This window comes from Xiphophorus couchianus, chromosome 18, assembly GCF_001444195.1.
Source record: "Xiphophorus couchianus chromosome 18, X_couchianus-1.0, whole genome shotgun sequence".
NCBI lineage: Eukaryota > Metazoa > Chordata > Actinopteri > Cyprinodontiformes > Poeciliidae > Xiphophorus > Xiphophorus couchianus.
Genome location: NC_040245.1, coordinates 3,649,141 through 3,665,598, shown reverse-complemented (window position 1 = coordinate 3,665,598; position 16,458 = coordinate 3,649,141). Strand labels below are relative to the sequence as shown.

General features: G+C 38.7%; 1 protein-coding gene across 4 annotated transcripts in view; it reads right to left on the bottom strand.

Moving 5' to 3' along the window:
• Positions 1-16,157, bottom strand: part of mark4b (MAP/microtubule affinity-regulating kinase 4b) — a 58,612-nt gene extending 42,455 nt beyond the window's left edge. For 2 of the 4 annotated variants that reach the window (XM_027999449.1, XM_027999452.1), the window contains exon 1: positions 15,253-16,157. In XM_027999449.1, coding sequence (XP_027855250.1) covers positions 15,253-15,300 — 48 coding nt within the window. In that variant the 5' untranslated portion in view covers positions 15,301-16,157. The remainder of the gene's footprint in view (positions 1-15,252) is intronic. The other 2 variants (XM_027999450.1, XM_027999453.1) reach the window with 1 other exon arrangement.
• Between the last annotated feature and the right edge of the window lie 301 nt (positions 16,158-16,458).

Here is a 16,458-nt window from a genome sequence, read left to right as displayed (position 1 = left end):
AGTTAAACTTGTTAGAGGGGTAACAGTGACCGCGGCTCCACATCAGGGTTTAGTGAAATTCCTGTGTGACGGTGGAAAAACATCCACACGTCATTTCAACAACAATAAAAGTGAGTTGTTGACAGACGGCCGGCCCCGCCTCTTCTTCTTCTCTGAACTTTTGAACTCTAAGCTTGATCTTAAATCAGCAGGAAAAAAAAAGACAAGATGTTTTGGAATTTGAATCCAACATTTCGCTTACAGTATCGGAAAAATGTTTTGTTATTTAAGTGAAATAGTCCTCTGCCTACAATCCCCAGAATGCTGTGCGGTTGTGGATCGGAGTTCAATGAATATTCTATCGCGATATAAACTGTTATTGATTTATTGTCCAGCCTTAATAGAGGAGATTAAATATTTCAGTTTATTAAAATACAGAATCAGGTTTCAGTCGTCTTTGTTAGCAACGAATTACATAACATTCCTTTCAAAGTCATCCTGCCTAACAAAAGCCATCAACTCAAATATGCAGCTGCATTGTTGTGGAATGCAGACCTGCATGTGTTGCGAAGCTCTCTGCTGTCTGTGTGAGCGTGAAACTGAATAAAACAGGATGAAGGGAAACTCAGGAATCGACTCAGGTTTTCCATTGTTGATATGAACTATCAGCTTCAAATAACTTTAAGAATGTGAGATGATTATTACATCATTTCCTCTTTTGCAGTCCGACTCATAAACAACTACTCAGGTCACTGCAGCCAAAGAAATGCAAATCTGTTTTTCTACGCTTATGTGCAGGAACTGCAATGCTATTTAAGAACGCTACCTGTGACGAGCACAAACAAGTTTTCAAGCACTAGCCCACACCCTGATGGAGGCGATCTGAATGTGCAGCAGCTACGCAAGTAGTGCATGAATTGATGTGAGAGTATTGAGCAAAGACAGGATGTGTGATGTCAGTGGCCTGCAGAGGTGTGGTGTAATCCTCCGTCCTCAAACTCTTAAAAATATACATGGTGGCAGCTTCCGCTTCCTGTCCAGCGGCTCACAGACTCAAAACATGTCACTCAGTGCATTAATATTAAGTACTGATGAATAAATAGTTGAATTGTTTCGGGTTTCAACAGAAAATACCAGAGATTTCCAAAGATTTTAAGAGAGAAATTGCACATTTAGCAAGAAAATAAAAACAAAATTAATAGTTTTCAGATCTCTGGTATTTCTACAGCAATCAGCATTTCCACAATGGTTTCCATGTATCGTCGTCTTTCTAGTAAAGTTGTTGTTTGCAAAATGTTTTTTTAAAGTTCTCAAAAGCTTCCCTCTAACAGAGGCTTCCTGAGCCTCTCTGCAGGAATCTGGAAATGTATCCTGCAGGGTTCAGGATCTTTCTGTGTGACAAGAGCAGAGGGGACGTTTCAGAAACGTCACCCAGCGTCAGATCTCGTCCTGGAAACGGAGATGTCACAACGATGACAGCAGCCGTGTCACATGCTGCATTGCGACGCTCCTTCCTGGTAGAACAACACGAGGAAGAGACGGCTGCAGAAAAAACCAGCTGGTATCTCTGACAGACAGGTCTGATGGCGGTGAGCTGAGGGCTGATCACTGGTCAAGATTTAATGGAAGGGAAAAAAACTGCAGATCCACCGTACTCAGTTGTAGCAAAATGGGTAAAATAATCATAAAAAGGGCGAAAATCAACACACAAAGCGCTCTGAAGCATAAATCAGAGTGCTTTGGAGAGAGCAGCTGCATCCAGTACAGATAGCCAGAGATCATATTTTTTTAAAAAGCCAAAGATAACAATCAAGAAGTTTTCTTTAGAAAACCAGCTATCTTGTGCAATCATTATGGAGCAACGTTAGCCCATAATCAGTCTGTTGGACACATTGAAATGAAGCTAGATCAGCCGTTAGCTTCGTTCCAAGCTAACGAAGACGCTAGCCAAGTGGCACAGCTAGAAGCATCACAATCTAGGGGTTGGAGTCTTTGACTAGCTCACGGTCAAAATCTGATTTTTGGGCCCATGTTTAGGCCTGTCATTACGACATTTGCTGGATGATACATTGTAAAAACCAGACAGTGGAAGCAGACCACTTTAACTTAAGTGAAATGTCAACACTGCTGCCTGACAGCATTTCTGCATGAAACACAGATGTAAACTTCTGGGTTCGGCGTATCCATGGTGTTCCTGAAGTGCTCAATCTTCATCTGACACCTTCGGTCTCCAAAGAATTCAGTAAAAGTCAAAGAGTCCAAATGTTTCTCTGCAATGAAGATGGAGCTGGTTGAATGTCTCTCTTTCATTTAGACTTAGACTTAGACTGACTTTATTGTCATTTTGCATGCACAGGGTGTATACAGAACGAAATTTCGTTGCATACGGCTCAGAACAATGTTTGAGGTTCCAATGTTATGAGGTTACTCCAGAATAAAATAAAATACAATATAAAATATAAATGTAAATATAAATATAAAATATAAAGTGCAGGAATGACAGTAAAATAGAAGTTATTTAGCTATGTATGTATTTTTCTAGTTTCCTCTTTATTGTTTTGCTTCTTGCGCATGTTTATGTTCCACAACCAGCTGCATGGCAACGTCAGAATCTCCTGTAAATTTTAAATAATGGAGGTTGACAGGCAGCAAATTTGTTTTATTCTTTAATATCAATTTTGAGACATTTTATATTGCAATTCTTAAAGTTGATTTTTTGGCACAGCTCTGCTGAGTAACATGTTCATTTACTCTCCCTCAGTAATATTAGTGCAGATTTTTAGACCTCTAGAGTACTCTCTGGAGTCCTACATTTTTTTTGATACCAAAGTCTTTCATATAAACCTTGTATTCTACAATACAATTCATTATAGGCATTGCATTTTCAAGCAGATTTCTCCAAAAGTTGCCTTCCCATGAAGGGGTTAAAAAGGAAAGTGATTGTAAATTAAAGTTTGCCCTGCAACTCTCAAACTTGTCCATCGTTATTGAATAATAAAAAAAAAGTAAAAGGCTTCAATTGATTTCTCTTTCAGTGGAAATGAGTGACAGAAATCCTCCCAACCACGCAGAAAGTACACATCATTAGAAACAATGATGAGTCCCTCTGTTTTCACTGAAAGCAGCTGAAGCATCAGAGCAGCTGACAGACATGTTTGGCTTCTGCCAACGATTCAAATTCCTGGGAATCAAAGCTTTAATCCGGGTCAGACTCGTTTGGCTGCAAAGCGGTTTTTCTCTGACACAGATTATGTCCCCAGGGGAACCAGGCAGACGCTTGTTTCTGCTGGAGCTACTCACCTTCCGAGCAGCAAACAAAGCTACTTAAGAACTACTGAACGCCACAGACGTTTCATTTTCTTAAAAACAAAAGTTTCTCATAAACACCGGAGAATGCAGAGAGCCGGAGAATCAGTTAATCGCATGATAAATTAAAATGAGCTCAATAATTTCCATTTGCATAATTTATCATTTTTCTCAAAAGTCGTCATTCTGGTGCTAATTGGTAATGGCATCATACTGTTGTTGCATATCTTAATACTAACATGCCCCAATGGCACCAGTTTCCCCATCACTTCCAGCCACAGGTCCAGTTAATGCAAATGTAACTGGATAACGTGTAGCTGCAAGCATGCAGCAACCTGGAGCCGCGCCACGTTACTCGGCATATCATTCTCCAGCGCACTGCGATGATCCGCCTTAGCTGAGTAAGTGGTCACATTTATTCTGTTTGGACCAGCAGCAGCGGATTAAATGCTGAGTCATTTCTTGGCTGGGCCGGAGTTCGCTCCTTTCAACACAGATGGATTTCTCCTCTCTCGCTGTAATTGATTTGTTTCCCTAAATATGGGTTGTTGTTTTTTTTTCCTCAGAGGGTTTTTAAGAGACAAAAATGTGTTTAATCCTGAGTTTTCAGTCGGATGCATCCACAGGCTTCACGTATGAATCCTGCAGACAATAATTTATGTTCTAGATCAAGAGTATCAAACATGTTTCAGACACGTCTCCTACCTGTGCCGGCGTGTGCTAATGCACCTAGGAATGAAACGATTAATGGAAATAACTGTCAATTCATTTACTAATTCAACAAATTTGAATTTAGCAATTTATTAATCATTAACTGGAGTACACAGACTCAAAAAGGCCATTTGTTGGAAGAACTGGACTAGGGCTGAAACGATTAATCAGATTAATCATGATGAATTAATTATCAAAATAACTGTCAACTAATTCAGCAATCGATTAATCTTCAACTGGAGTGTGTGAATCAGAAAAGGCAGTTTGCTGAAAACAACAACATATTCAATACAGTAGTTAATCCAAAACTGTACTAGGGTTAAACGATTAATCAGATTAATCATGACGAGTTACTTATTGAAATAATCATCATCTACTTTTGATTACATGTTACTGGAATAAACAGACTTGGAAAAGGACATTTGTTGAACAAAAACAACATATCCAGAACTGAAATGAGGCCAAAACTGTAGAAAGAAAAAGTATATACAGGTTGCACTTACAATAAAAACATATTTATTTTATCTGTAAATACGTTTTATCTAGAACTCCTCAATGGGAATAGTTTTAGCTGAACCTGGTTCAAATTCACTAAAAGAGTGTTAATAAAATGTTTATTTTCTTCTTGAAAAAATGAATTGAATTGTTGGTTTACTTGTCTTTATTAATGTATTTTGAATATTGTATTAAAAAGGCTTAGGTGGTTAAATGAAAAATCTGCAGAATGTGCCAATTGTTTCATCTGATTAATAGTCAGAATTGTTAGTTGCAGCCCTAAACTGCTACAAAAATATATAGAGATGTTGCAAAACAGAAAAGGCAGAACATCTGATTAAGGTTTGACTTGAGTGAATATAAATGCATGCCACACTTTCCAGATTTCTCTCCATGCAGAACTTGGATAAACATCCTTTATATTTCCTTCCATTTCCCAATTGTGCACCAATTTAATCTGTTCTGTCACATAAAATCCCAAATACAATAATTGAGGATTGTAGTAACAGAGCGAGAAACAGCTGGAGGGGTGTGAAAACTTCTGCCAGGCTGAATCAGATCGTTTATCTTTAGGAAACACTGAAACCTCCAAAACAAAAACACTTCCATGTTTGCACAGCAGTTATAAATGCTGAGGAAGCATGAAAAGAAACACATTTAAGTAATTTTGTTAAATAATCTTAAAGTTCGGTCTCTGACAGGAAGCATTTCTTTACTGTTTGCTCAAGGAAGCTACAGAAACCTCAAAGATAAGGAAGTAATGCGAAGAGCAAGCAGATAAACCATCGTCACTTCCTAATAATGCTTCAGTCAGCTATCACACCTTAACAAGTGTTTTAGTTTCCAGTGTAAATATCTTAGTACACTTGAAGACAAAACTAACTTACAGGTAACTTTGCTGAAATATATGAGCTTGTTTTAACTTTTTCATAAATTAATTAGTTTGTTTATTTATTTAAGGATCCCAATTAGTCTCTACCACATGTTTGTAGTTGGTTCCTGGGGTCCAAACCACAAACATTACAACAAAATCGTCGTTACAAAACAGACACAATGAAATACCTTAAGACACAAACAAAATAGACTCGATTTGAAAAATGTTTTCAAACTAATATCATTAACTCAAAACAAGTTCCTATAGTTTGCTGAAACGTTACTTGTCAGTTTATTTTGCCTTTTTTCAAGTGCGCTATAACACCTGCATTAGAAACTAGATCAAAAATACTTGGTAAAATTTTGTGTTTTTGCAGTGTAAGCCTCAAATCACAACCTGTAGTTGATTAAACTTTCAAAAATCACCCAAAACTGCCTTTATGTGAACCCAAAGATTGCAATAAGCAGAAATTATCAAGATTATTCACATTAATTATAAGGCAACTGAAATTTCTCGGCAGTTGGAGCAGAAAAATCTCATTAGTCTCTAAAAGTCAGGAGATTCTACAGATTTAAGCCCGTTTAGGACACTGGATATGTGAGTAGGTTAAACTGCAGCAGCTTGGGCCTGAGGGGAAACCGTACACCTGAGGAGCCGAGGCCCTTCGCACAATGAGCACAACAGACTGACTGTGTGCATCAACTATAACCATCACAGTGTCTTTTCTGCTGGCTCTTTTTGTCGCGAGGAGCTTCTGACAATAGGTGTGTCTGCAGGGAGCTGTGTGTGTGTCTGCATGGCAGTAACACCGTGTGTTATGTGAATGGTGTTCGTTCTTCATCCAGCAGGTTGGTCGCCACCTGCGCAACAGCCGTCAAATATTTCTGAGATAAAATGACCACAGGGCGAGTAGAAAAGTAGGAAAAAACTCACAATTTGGCCTGAATTTGTTCAAACAATTTGCTTTTGAATTGTACAGGGTTCCATCTTGTAACCTACAAAGTCTTCAGCAAGCATATCGTAAGTGGAAAATGCTAATACAGGATTCCAGCTTGTAACTTATAAATTTTTAAGTAACATCATGAAGTGGAAGATGAAAATATCTCCTGGCTTAGCTGAACTTTGTCTTCAAAATAAGGTTTTATTTCTAAAATTTTTTACTTTTAAATACCTTTTTTTGTTTACCGTTTCAGGAACCACATGGTGCCATCCACCAGAAATTTCATATCAAAGATGCGGCCAGTTTCACCCTCCAGTTAAAGCAACAGTGTCGAAACTTCTTGCTGCATTGAGTTAAAAGTGCTTGCAACTGATTTTTATTGTCTTGTCTATTCTGAGCAGCAAAGATGGATATATTGTTTATTCATTCTTTAAAAGTTTCCTGTATTTAGCCAAGTTTAATAAATCAGTGAAATGCAGATTTGGGTGAAACTTTATCTGCTTTTGAGTAAAAGTTGCTGCAGATTTTAGCTCCTGTTTACGATGAAATAAAATATCAAAAGCACAATTATAAAAAGATCGCCTGTGCTGCTTGTGACATTTTATGTTTAAAATTTCAACATGTCAGAAAACCTAAATAAGAAGGCAAAATTAAAAGCTCCTATATAAGGATATAATTTTCTAAATTTGACACTTAAGAAACATAAACAACAATAAATTGTCAAGAAAATGCTTCACCACTATAGATATTTGACGCAACAATTTGGCCAATATTGATAACCAATATTAATATTGCTCGTTATGATAAACTGGGGGTCTGTCCAGAGTGCGCTGCACCAACCGCCCAATGGCCGCTGGAGACGATGGACCAATGGATGGATATTGCTGTTTTGGCCAATAACCAGGTAATAAAAACAAGCACACCGCTGACACAGCTCCGTGATTCAGTTAAATTCCCCACAATCCTTTGCTGCATCACTATCACATGACCAAACATTTCCGCTCCTTTCCCACTCATAAATAAAAGCCACAACAAGGTGGAAATTAACATTAGTTGTTAATATCGGCTTTACTTATTGAACCAATACCGATATGTTAAAAATTGACCGATACCAATGTAAATGCTGATATATCGTGCATCTCCAATTTTTTTATTTTTTCAAAGGAAACAAACCCGGATCCAGCTCTAACCTCTATCTGATCTTTCCCAAACTCAACTGATGCATTCACAGACTGTGAGAAATGTCATTGCTTGGTTCCGATGCATTCAATTAACAGGAAACAAATCAGATGTTCAGGATCAGACCTGCAATTGATCAGAAAATTGGCCATTTTTCTTTTCTGACTGATATATTTATGCATCACAACCCCAGAAAAGCTTTTTAGCTGCACGGTGACATAAAAAAAAAAGTCTGTAAGCAGTTTCTGTTCGTCTTCTCCTTCAGGAAGACGATACCAAAGTGACACAACAAGTGAAACCATCTCTAAAAATGTGATGCAGAACAACAGACTGAATGTGACACGCAGCTTTTAGCAGTAATATAAATCTGAGGGAGGAAAGTAAATCGTGAATATTCCTGTAAAACGTGTCTCTGAAACATTCTTCAAAAGCCCGGCTACAGAAAGGTCCGGTAAGCTCTTAAGCCCTTTCTCTAATGCTGCTCAGCTCTTTGCTCACCGTTTCATACTTTCCCAGCTGAATCAGCTACCGCAGTTTACAACTGCAACCCACTAATCAGAGTAAATATATCAGCTGGAGGGTACGTGACTTGCTCATAGGCACCCTGGCCGGCCTGTCCAACACAGAGACCACTGTCCCACTTCCCTGACCTTTGAGCTCCAGTTGCACACAAACCATTTCAGATATGGTGCAGCACATCAGCAAGGCGTTGTGACAAATATAGGTTACCTAATAGCAGCCTGCCTCATTTTATACCAATCATGCACGGCTGAGATGGCCTCAGCAGAGCCCGGAGCTGCTCATGACTGTCTGGTGCGTTTCTAGGTGAAACGGACGGCGCGCTCGGCTGGCCGACGCGTCGGGACAACGAGTTCACCGATCCTACGGTAGTCTAGGGAACAACAAAAGGCCTCCAAGCGGACATGTTGGTCATTTTCAGAGAGCGCACAGCTGTACATGTGCTCACAAGCAATCACCCACACCCACTATATGACTTCCTTTTTATTCTGTCTCACACACACACACACACACACACACACACACACACACACACACACACACACACACACACACACTCATGACGAGCCCCGGGCAAAACAGTACGTCTGTTCCCAAAGCTATGCAACAGCAAACATGTTTGTTGCAACTTTCATGTTGACATTCTAGTGCTAACTCTAAAAAAAATACTTATTCCGAGACTCTTAGCATTAAAATAAATACAATCAAAGCATTTCATCTTCTACTTTCCAGCCTCTTGTAAACATCTAATTTCCTGGGACATAAATATGGTCCGACAGATTCTTCAAAGTCGGAAAGACGAGAAAACATTTCATTCGAGTATGGCAGATGCCTAAAGATAGGCAGGCTTTTGATAAATTTTTTGTTTTACTTCTGCTGAATAATAATAAAAACATGAAATACCTATCTAGTTAAAAATGTAGAGAACAGTTGCACCACGCTGTGTTTATTGTTAGAAAGCAAGAACTTATAAATCCAAACGTGCAATAAAGTTTTCTGCTGGAGAATCCCATAGCTTTAGACCTTCAGATGCCCCCATAAACATTAGCGCCGTGACAGTCCAGTTAGTTTTCAGCCGAGAGCCAACATCAGCTGGCTGGACCGCAGTCACGCAACAGGACCCCCATTTGTGATCCCTGTTTTTATAGAAGTAACAGCAACTCTTCATCATATCTAGCAACACACACAGAGAAATCGATTGCAGCACGGCCCTGAGAGGGAAGAAAGCGCCGCAGTGTGAGCTGCTGGCTCTGAAAGCGGCAGCAGAACATGACTAAAGGTCGCGGTCTGGATCCAGGATGGAGATGAAACCCATAAATCAGTTTGTTGTTGGCGAAAGGAGCAGCTCAGACTTGGGCGAAGTCAGAAAACAGCATTTTTATACAGATTTATTTTAAGAGTCGTTAAAGAACGACTTAAAAATTTAGGTGCATCATCAGTGCAACCACCAAAAGAAAGTCATGCATGAACAAAAACCGGATTCCTGAAAGTAGTAAAAACACAAAGCAAGAAAAAACCCCCGCATATTTTCAAAGCTAAATAAAATAAACAGAAAAAGATGTTGATGCCTTAACACAAATGCAGGTTTTTAACTGAGGTTGCAAACAACAAAACTAGAAATAAAATGGTGAAAACTCATAGAAAACCACCCTCAGTGACGCACAAGATAAAATACGACATTTATTTAGCAAGACAAATAAAAGCCAACAAGATTTAGAAAGTCAACAAATAAAACTACAAGTGTCTTAGATTTATCTTATTTCCTCTCTCAAGAAATTATTTTAAAAATCTAACTAAAATGGCACAGATTAACGGCAATTAAAGCTTTTAATCTGTTAAGAATTTTTCCAAATATCAGATTGTCAACATACTGGCTAATGATTTAGCCAATATCGCTAAATTTTAGCGATTTAAATTTTCTGATTACAAAGTTGATATTCAAACTTTCACTCCTGCTCGAAACCAGAGCAAACAAAGCAAGCCATCTTTAAAACTCCAATATAACCCATATGCAGCCATGCCATTAGTCCTGCATCCGGTTTCTGGTTTTAGAGGAAAGAAATCATCTTTTATTTAGCTACAAGTGAGAAAACAACCCAAATTCTCCACCATAACAAAACATTAGGGTTTAAAATTCGGTGTTTGAATTTTAGCTCTGCTATCCAGTCACTTTGTTTGAATAAAACTCATCTTTTGCTTTATTCTCAAGTCATAATGAAGCAATTTCCATTGGTCAATTAATGGTTATCAGCCTTAACAGCAATATTAATATCAGATATCAATATCGGCCCAAAATTTCTTATCGATCCAATCTTAATTCCAACCAATCTAATATTGATTGGTTTAGAAAAACTTTTTCAGTCATTATAATGATGATAAAGACTAAATTAAAACTGAATTTATTTTGGAGGCAGTAAATGTTTCAGGTTGATATTTTTAAATCAGTCACTACAACAGCTAACAACCAGCAAGCATAACAAACAAAAGAGAAATTATCTGAATCTGATATCAAGTTATGGATAGATTCTGAACCAATCATACCAAAATTAAGCATTTTTAATACATCTGTATCGGTTCCAAAAGTAAAACTGGGCCGATATTAAAAATAATTGTTTCATTCTTTTCTCGGTTTCGTGATTTGGGAGGAGATTGGTCATTTGTTTGGAGACGTGCAGATGATCAGTAAATATCAATTACCAGCCATAATATCACTATCAATATCGGAAACCGATGTAAATTTTGACATCAGTGCTTCTTAATCTCCAGCAGTCAGACTGAGCCAGATCCAATGACTGCGGTGGAGAATCCAACAATGTGTAAATATGGTGCATCATAACGTACAACATTTAGTCTCACGATCCAGAGACGACACCGTTAACTTCAGGATTGGCCAGACTAAGCAATGAAGGGTTTTAAGATTAAGCTACAGACAGAACAAGCATTCAGACTGTGTGGGTTGTTGTGAAAGAGCTAGCTGCTATTTCATGAGAAATGTGACTGAGTCATAACTGAACGCAGGCAACAACGTTTGCAAAAATACCTCTGACTGAAGACGAGCGCTAGCTCCAACTCATTCAGCCACGGGAACCGCAAAATCCTTCACTTCCAGGTACAAAAACGCAAATATTCAGTCATTATTTACATAAACACACATGAAGCCAGATAGGGAAAACTGTGTGGAAGGAAAAAATATTTAGAAGCAATAACTTGAAGTGTCTCCCACATGGGGCCCCACCGATGCTCACCTGCAAAACAGGCCCCAAGCATCACGCTTCCACTGCCGTGTTTAACAGGACGTTTGTTGAGCCTAACACCTGATCCAGTATTCTCATTCAACCTTTTCCAAATAGGCCACTTTCTTGGTCTAAAGAAGAGAAATGGGCCCACAGCATCACAGATTCTCCACCGTACCCAAGCAGGACTGAAACGATTAATCATGATAAATCAAGTACTGAAATATACGAAGGTTGGTGACTAATTGATTACTGAATTAGTTTCAATAATTGATTAATCATGATTAATCATTCCAGCTCTAATCAGGATTTGGAAGCAGGAAGGGTGTACGTAGTTTTAACTCAGTTTCATTTCCATTTTGTCTTCACCTTTGTTGCGTTTCTGTTGTGTGTTTTCAAACAACTTAAATTTAATTAATTTTAGTAATTGGTAAAGTCTAAAACTGACACGGCGTGTACTTCCCGCTTTCCTAACTCTACAGCTCTTAAGAACCTAATCTAATCGAAACGCTACGTTTAGTTAGCTTAACGAGGCAGAAATGTATTTTTATCAGTGCGTCGTGTTAAATGCTTATTGAGCAGGACTGTTTTTCTCCGTCAGCCTCCATGTCTCCCTGTAGGCCTGATTCTGATGAATCAGCTGAAAAACGGCCAACCCTGAGGCCTTCTGTTCAAAAAAAGGCAGACATCAGTAAACGTACCGATCAAATGGATTAACGAGGACCAGCCCCTTGTTGCCATGGTGACGTAACACAGAAAAAAACTGCCTATCTTACTGGTTAAAATCCTCATTTTCTGCATTCTTGAGCAAAAACTGAGTGAAAACCTTCAACAAAAGGAAGCAAAAACGATTCGCTTCCAACTTTACAGATAGAAATAATTATGTAATGTTACTTCTGGTTACTATCAGCTTGGGTGTGGTTTAACAGCAAAGGTTCAATCCAGATACAACAGGTCCGTGTAAGTATTAAAATACCTCTCTTCATCTGCTTCATATCTGAGCGTTAATGGAGTCTGGTGTGGGCTGAAGACAATAAAAACCCGGACGGAGTTTGACTGACTGGGAAATGCAGCTCCTTCTTTTGTAGTTTCCCAACTTCTATTAAATGGAAAACAAACTGGAATAAACCAAAATTTAAAGTAATTAAAAATGGTGATGACATACGCCCAGAATATCCTTTACAGATAGGAGAGGAAGCGTCCTGTACTCTGCCGGCTGCAGGCCTGGGATCCAGCAGGAAGAAGGCCTTTTGTTAAAAATTCAAACTCAAACTATTTTAGGTCGGAGTGTCCCTGAGCTGGAGGTGGGGATGCTTTCAACAGACTCCAGCTCCTCAAAATGAGCAACAGTTTTACTGAAATAAACATTTTTGCTGCTAAATTATTCAATGAACAGACACATGAGCTCGACAACAGACAGATTTGTTGTTTTTAATCTGTTCTTTTAATATCTGCAATGCTTGTTGTGACCTCTTGCTTGTCTAATCGGAGCCTCTCTGGTGTTTTAGGGTAATGCTAATTTCTACTTTCTGATCACAGTTGGTGTCGTCTTGCTTGCAGACCCAGTAAAGACGCGTTCAAATCCAAACGTAGCGCGCTCAGAGGCAGAGGAGGACGCAGCGCGCTAGCCTGACGAAGCACATTTAGCAGAGCTGCAGGTTCAACACGATGGGTGGGGAGGAGCTGGGTGGGCTCGCATCAAATGGATTAATTATTGATCAGCTGAGAGAGGAGGTAAAAAGTCTGCAATGTTTCTGGGTTGTTGTTTTTTTTTTTTAAACAAATTGATGATTAAATCATGCGTTTTACTTTGGCGGGCACCCTGTTATCCCGTTTAGGGATCAGTTCACGCCTCGCCTCTGCTCAAATCAAACCGTCCTTAATGAGCCGGAGATTAGCAGCTGCTCTTTACACACGGCAGACGGATTCTTCAGGAGCATCACAAAGACCCGTTTCTGAGCTCAATGGATGACAGGGCCGCATCCAGAGGGCTCCTAAAGGGGCCCACTGACCATCCAAAGACAATCTTTGTTGTTAGAAACATCAAATGTACATGCTAGCTCACTATTAGCGCCATAAAGGTCACTCAAATTTGTTTCTTTCTATTGTAAAATTAATTTTAGTTTTACATAAATACACATATATAAGTTGGTATGTAACTACCCAGTTGCAATGATGAGAATTTCCAAAAATAAAGTAAAACGTTGTGTTTAATTTTACCTGAACATAAGTTTATTTATTCTTTTTAATCAACCAGAAAGTTTTCTAGTTTATGCTTTCAACCAAAAATCAACAGATTTTATGCTTAGACATATTTAATCAAAAATAAAAAAAGGTAATTTCAGCAGTTAAGCAATATAAAAAAAGTATTTTTGTTTCAATGTTTAATATTGTCTGCAATGATTTTCAATGGGGAAAAATGTTCTATAATAAATAACATTAATTTTGGCTGAATAAAAGCACAATTACAAGCTAATACATTGACATTTACTCAAAGCATTAAAAGAAGACTATTTTTAAAAAATAACTCAATAAAGTTGAAAATGAGCAACTATTTAAATGGCAACACACAAGCTATGCGCCTTTTAAATGTTATTTTAATAATATATCACCTATATATATATAGGTGCTTCACAATACATTTAAAAAATTACTTTTATCCCAGTAATTCAAGTAATAAATTTATTCTGTACAACAAAAAATTTATACTTTTAAACAATTGACCAGGATTTTGTAAAGTATTTTCATTTCTATGCGCTCAATACTTGGTTGGGGCTCCTTTTGCATGAATTACTGCATCAATGCGGCGTGAAATGGAGGAGATCGGGTTTTGGATACGATGAGGATCAGGAAGCCGAGATTGCTTTGATAGCTGCCTTCAATCCAGCCACCTGAATTTACTTTGCTTCATAATCCTCTCAACCATTTTTTTTCTTAACCACACTTTATCCTTCCACTAAACTTTCCATTAATATCTCTAGATTGCTTGCAAAAGTGTTACGTTTTTAAAAATAGAAATGAAATGACAACAAATGACCTACAGTAGATGCAACATTTGCTACTCTGAAAGAGTTTTATTTACCTAGACCAAAGGTGTTCAAAGCAAGGGCCGGGGGCCATTAGTGGCCCCTGGACTGATTTTGTGTGGACACCAGACCACAACTCAAGAATAAATTAAATAAATTAAGACAAACGTAAAATATTTTAATAAAATCTACTGAACAAAATGTTAAATGCAACACAAAATGATCATATAGGAACAAATCTACTTATTGACTTATTCTCTAAAGACGTTACATCCAAGTCTGCTTTTATTTCAGTATTAGAACTTGGCTAAACACAGCAAGTGTTTCCAAATGAAGACTGACCTAGATCCTGTTTCTATCGCTGAGAATAAACTAAATACTTTTTCTAAATAATAAGCAAACTGGTGGCCTTTCAATTAACAAGGAAAACATGCAAAAACCATTTGAGGTTTTGAATCTACGGTCTCATTCCTACAAAAATATCTGTTTACTTTGTTTAGTTAAATTAGTTAATGCTTTGTTTATTGTTGATTAGGTAAAATTACAATGGAAAAAAGTAAAAATACATTTTTGGTCACTTTAGGTTTTAAAAATAATATTTTTTGGCCTGCGAGTATTTTTGAATTGATGATTTTGGCCCACAGACTGTAAAAAAAAACTGCTCTATTTGTCTCATGAAGTATAATTTCAGAGAAGCTGAATTTTTCATTAGCAGAACATTTTAAATGAATAAAACTAAGTAACAAACAATTAGGTCTCCAGATATGATCAAAATGGCCATTCAGGGCTGTGGTCAGAAAAATGGAAGCTAACATCTATGCAGATCCCACACATGCTGGACATGAACAATTTAGACTTTTAGCCTCTCTGCAGATCCCACACATGCTGGACATGAACTGTTTAGACTTTTACCGTTGCATGGTAAAAGTCTACCAGCCCGTACTTAGTGGTAATCATACTCAGAATGTCTGTGTTTTCAAATTTACTTACATGGTCCTGGTTCCGCTCGTTCCCAGGCAGTGCCGTCCGTAAAGACATTGTTCTTCCCTGAGCGAGTCCTCCAGGCAATAAATAAAAATAACTGAGAAATCAGTTTTTCCTTTTATTCACACTTTGTTCCAAACGAAACCAAAAAAAAATCCAGGGTTAGGAGAAGGAGGAGAAAGTCTTTACAATCCTCATTTCTTACAGTCCGTGAAGGCAGCACAGGTCACCCAGACGGTGATCCAGATTAAGGTGATCCGTTAAAAACAAACCGGTAACCTTCACCTCATGATGTCTCTAGCAGAAATACCCCTCCTCTAGATTAGCTCACCCACCCACCCCCCACCCTAAACCCCCACCTCACAACCTCTACCGGATCATCTCCCTAGAACCGGGCCGGACCTTTAAAACAAACCCAGATCATCGGTTTCCATTCAGCTGCATCATCCCGGGGTGACGAAAACGAGCACAACATCCAGGAGGAACCCGGGGCTGATTCTGGGGGGAAACCGGGAGTTTATGCCTCCTGTTAGCCGGCTAACGTGGCAAAAATCACGAATCCGATCAATTAAAGAGAACCAGAACCGGCTGAGGATGCGTTTGTGGACGCCTGTGGAAAGCCTCGGCCTCGGGATGTAAATCAATGACCAACTGCGGGTGTGTGAAAGGAAAGCGGCCGCCTCCGAGTCAGTCCGTCCCCCCGGCTCTTCTCCTCGGTCCAGTCCGCCCTTTAGCTCCTCTCATTGTCGCGGTGGGAAGGAAACTCACCGGAACCGGTTCTCTGCGTGTCAAAAACGAAATAATTTGTGTTTCTCAGAGGTTAGAAGATTTTTTTTATTTTAAAAAAGGAGGAGAAAAAACAGAACCTCGCTGCGTTCAGCCTCGGTGACAATAAGGGAGGGAGGGACGTCAGCAAGAACAGGCTGGGCTGCTGCCTTCAGGTGTTGCGCAAGAAAATCAGAAAAAACACGTTCAAGGCTGATGCTGCGTTTCCTTTATGCTCGGACGTCCAATTTTCCGAGTTCAAAGACGAAAATAGCAACGGCAATGCTGCGTTAGATTTATTCTGAAAGTCACAACTCGATTGTGGGAAGATAATTTGTCTTATTGACCCAAACATTAACGGAACATGTTAAAAAATAAATTTAAAAACTAGCATGTAGAGTCAAGGCTATAGCTATGTACTTTCTGAGGTGTATGCTAACACATTAG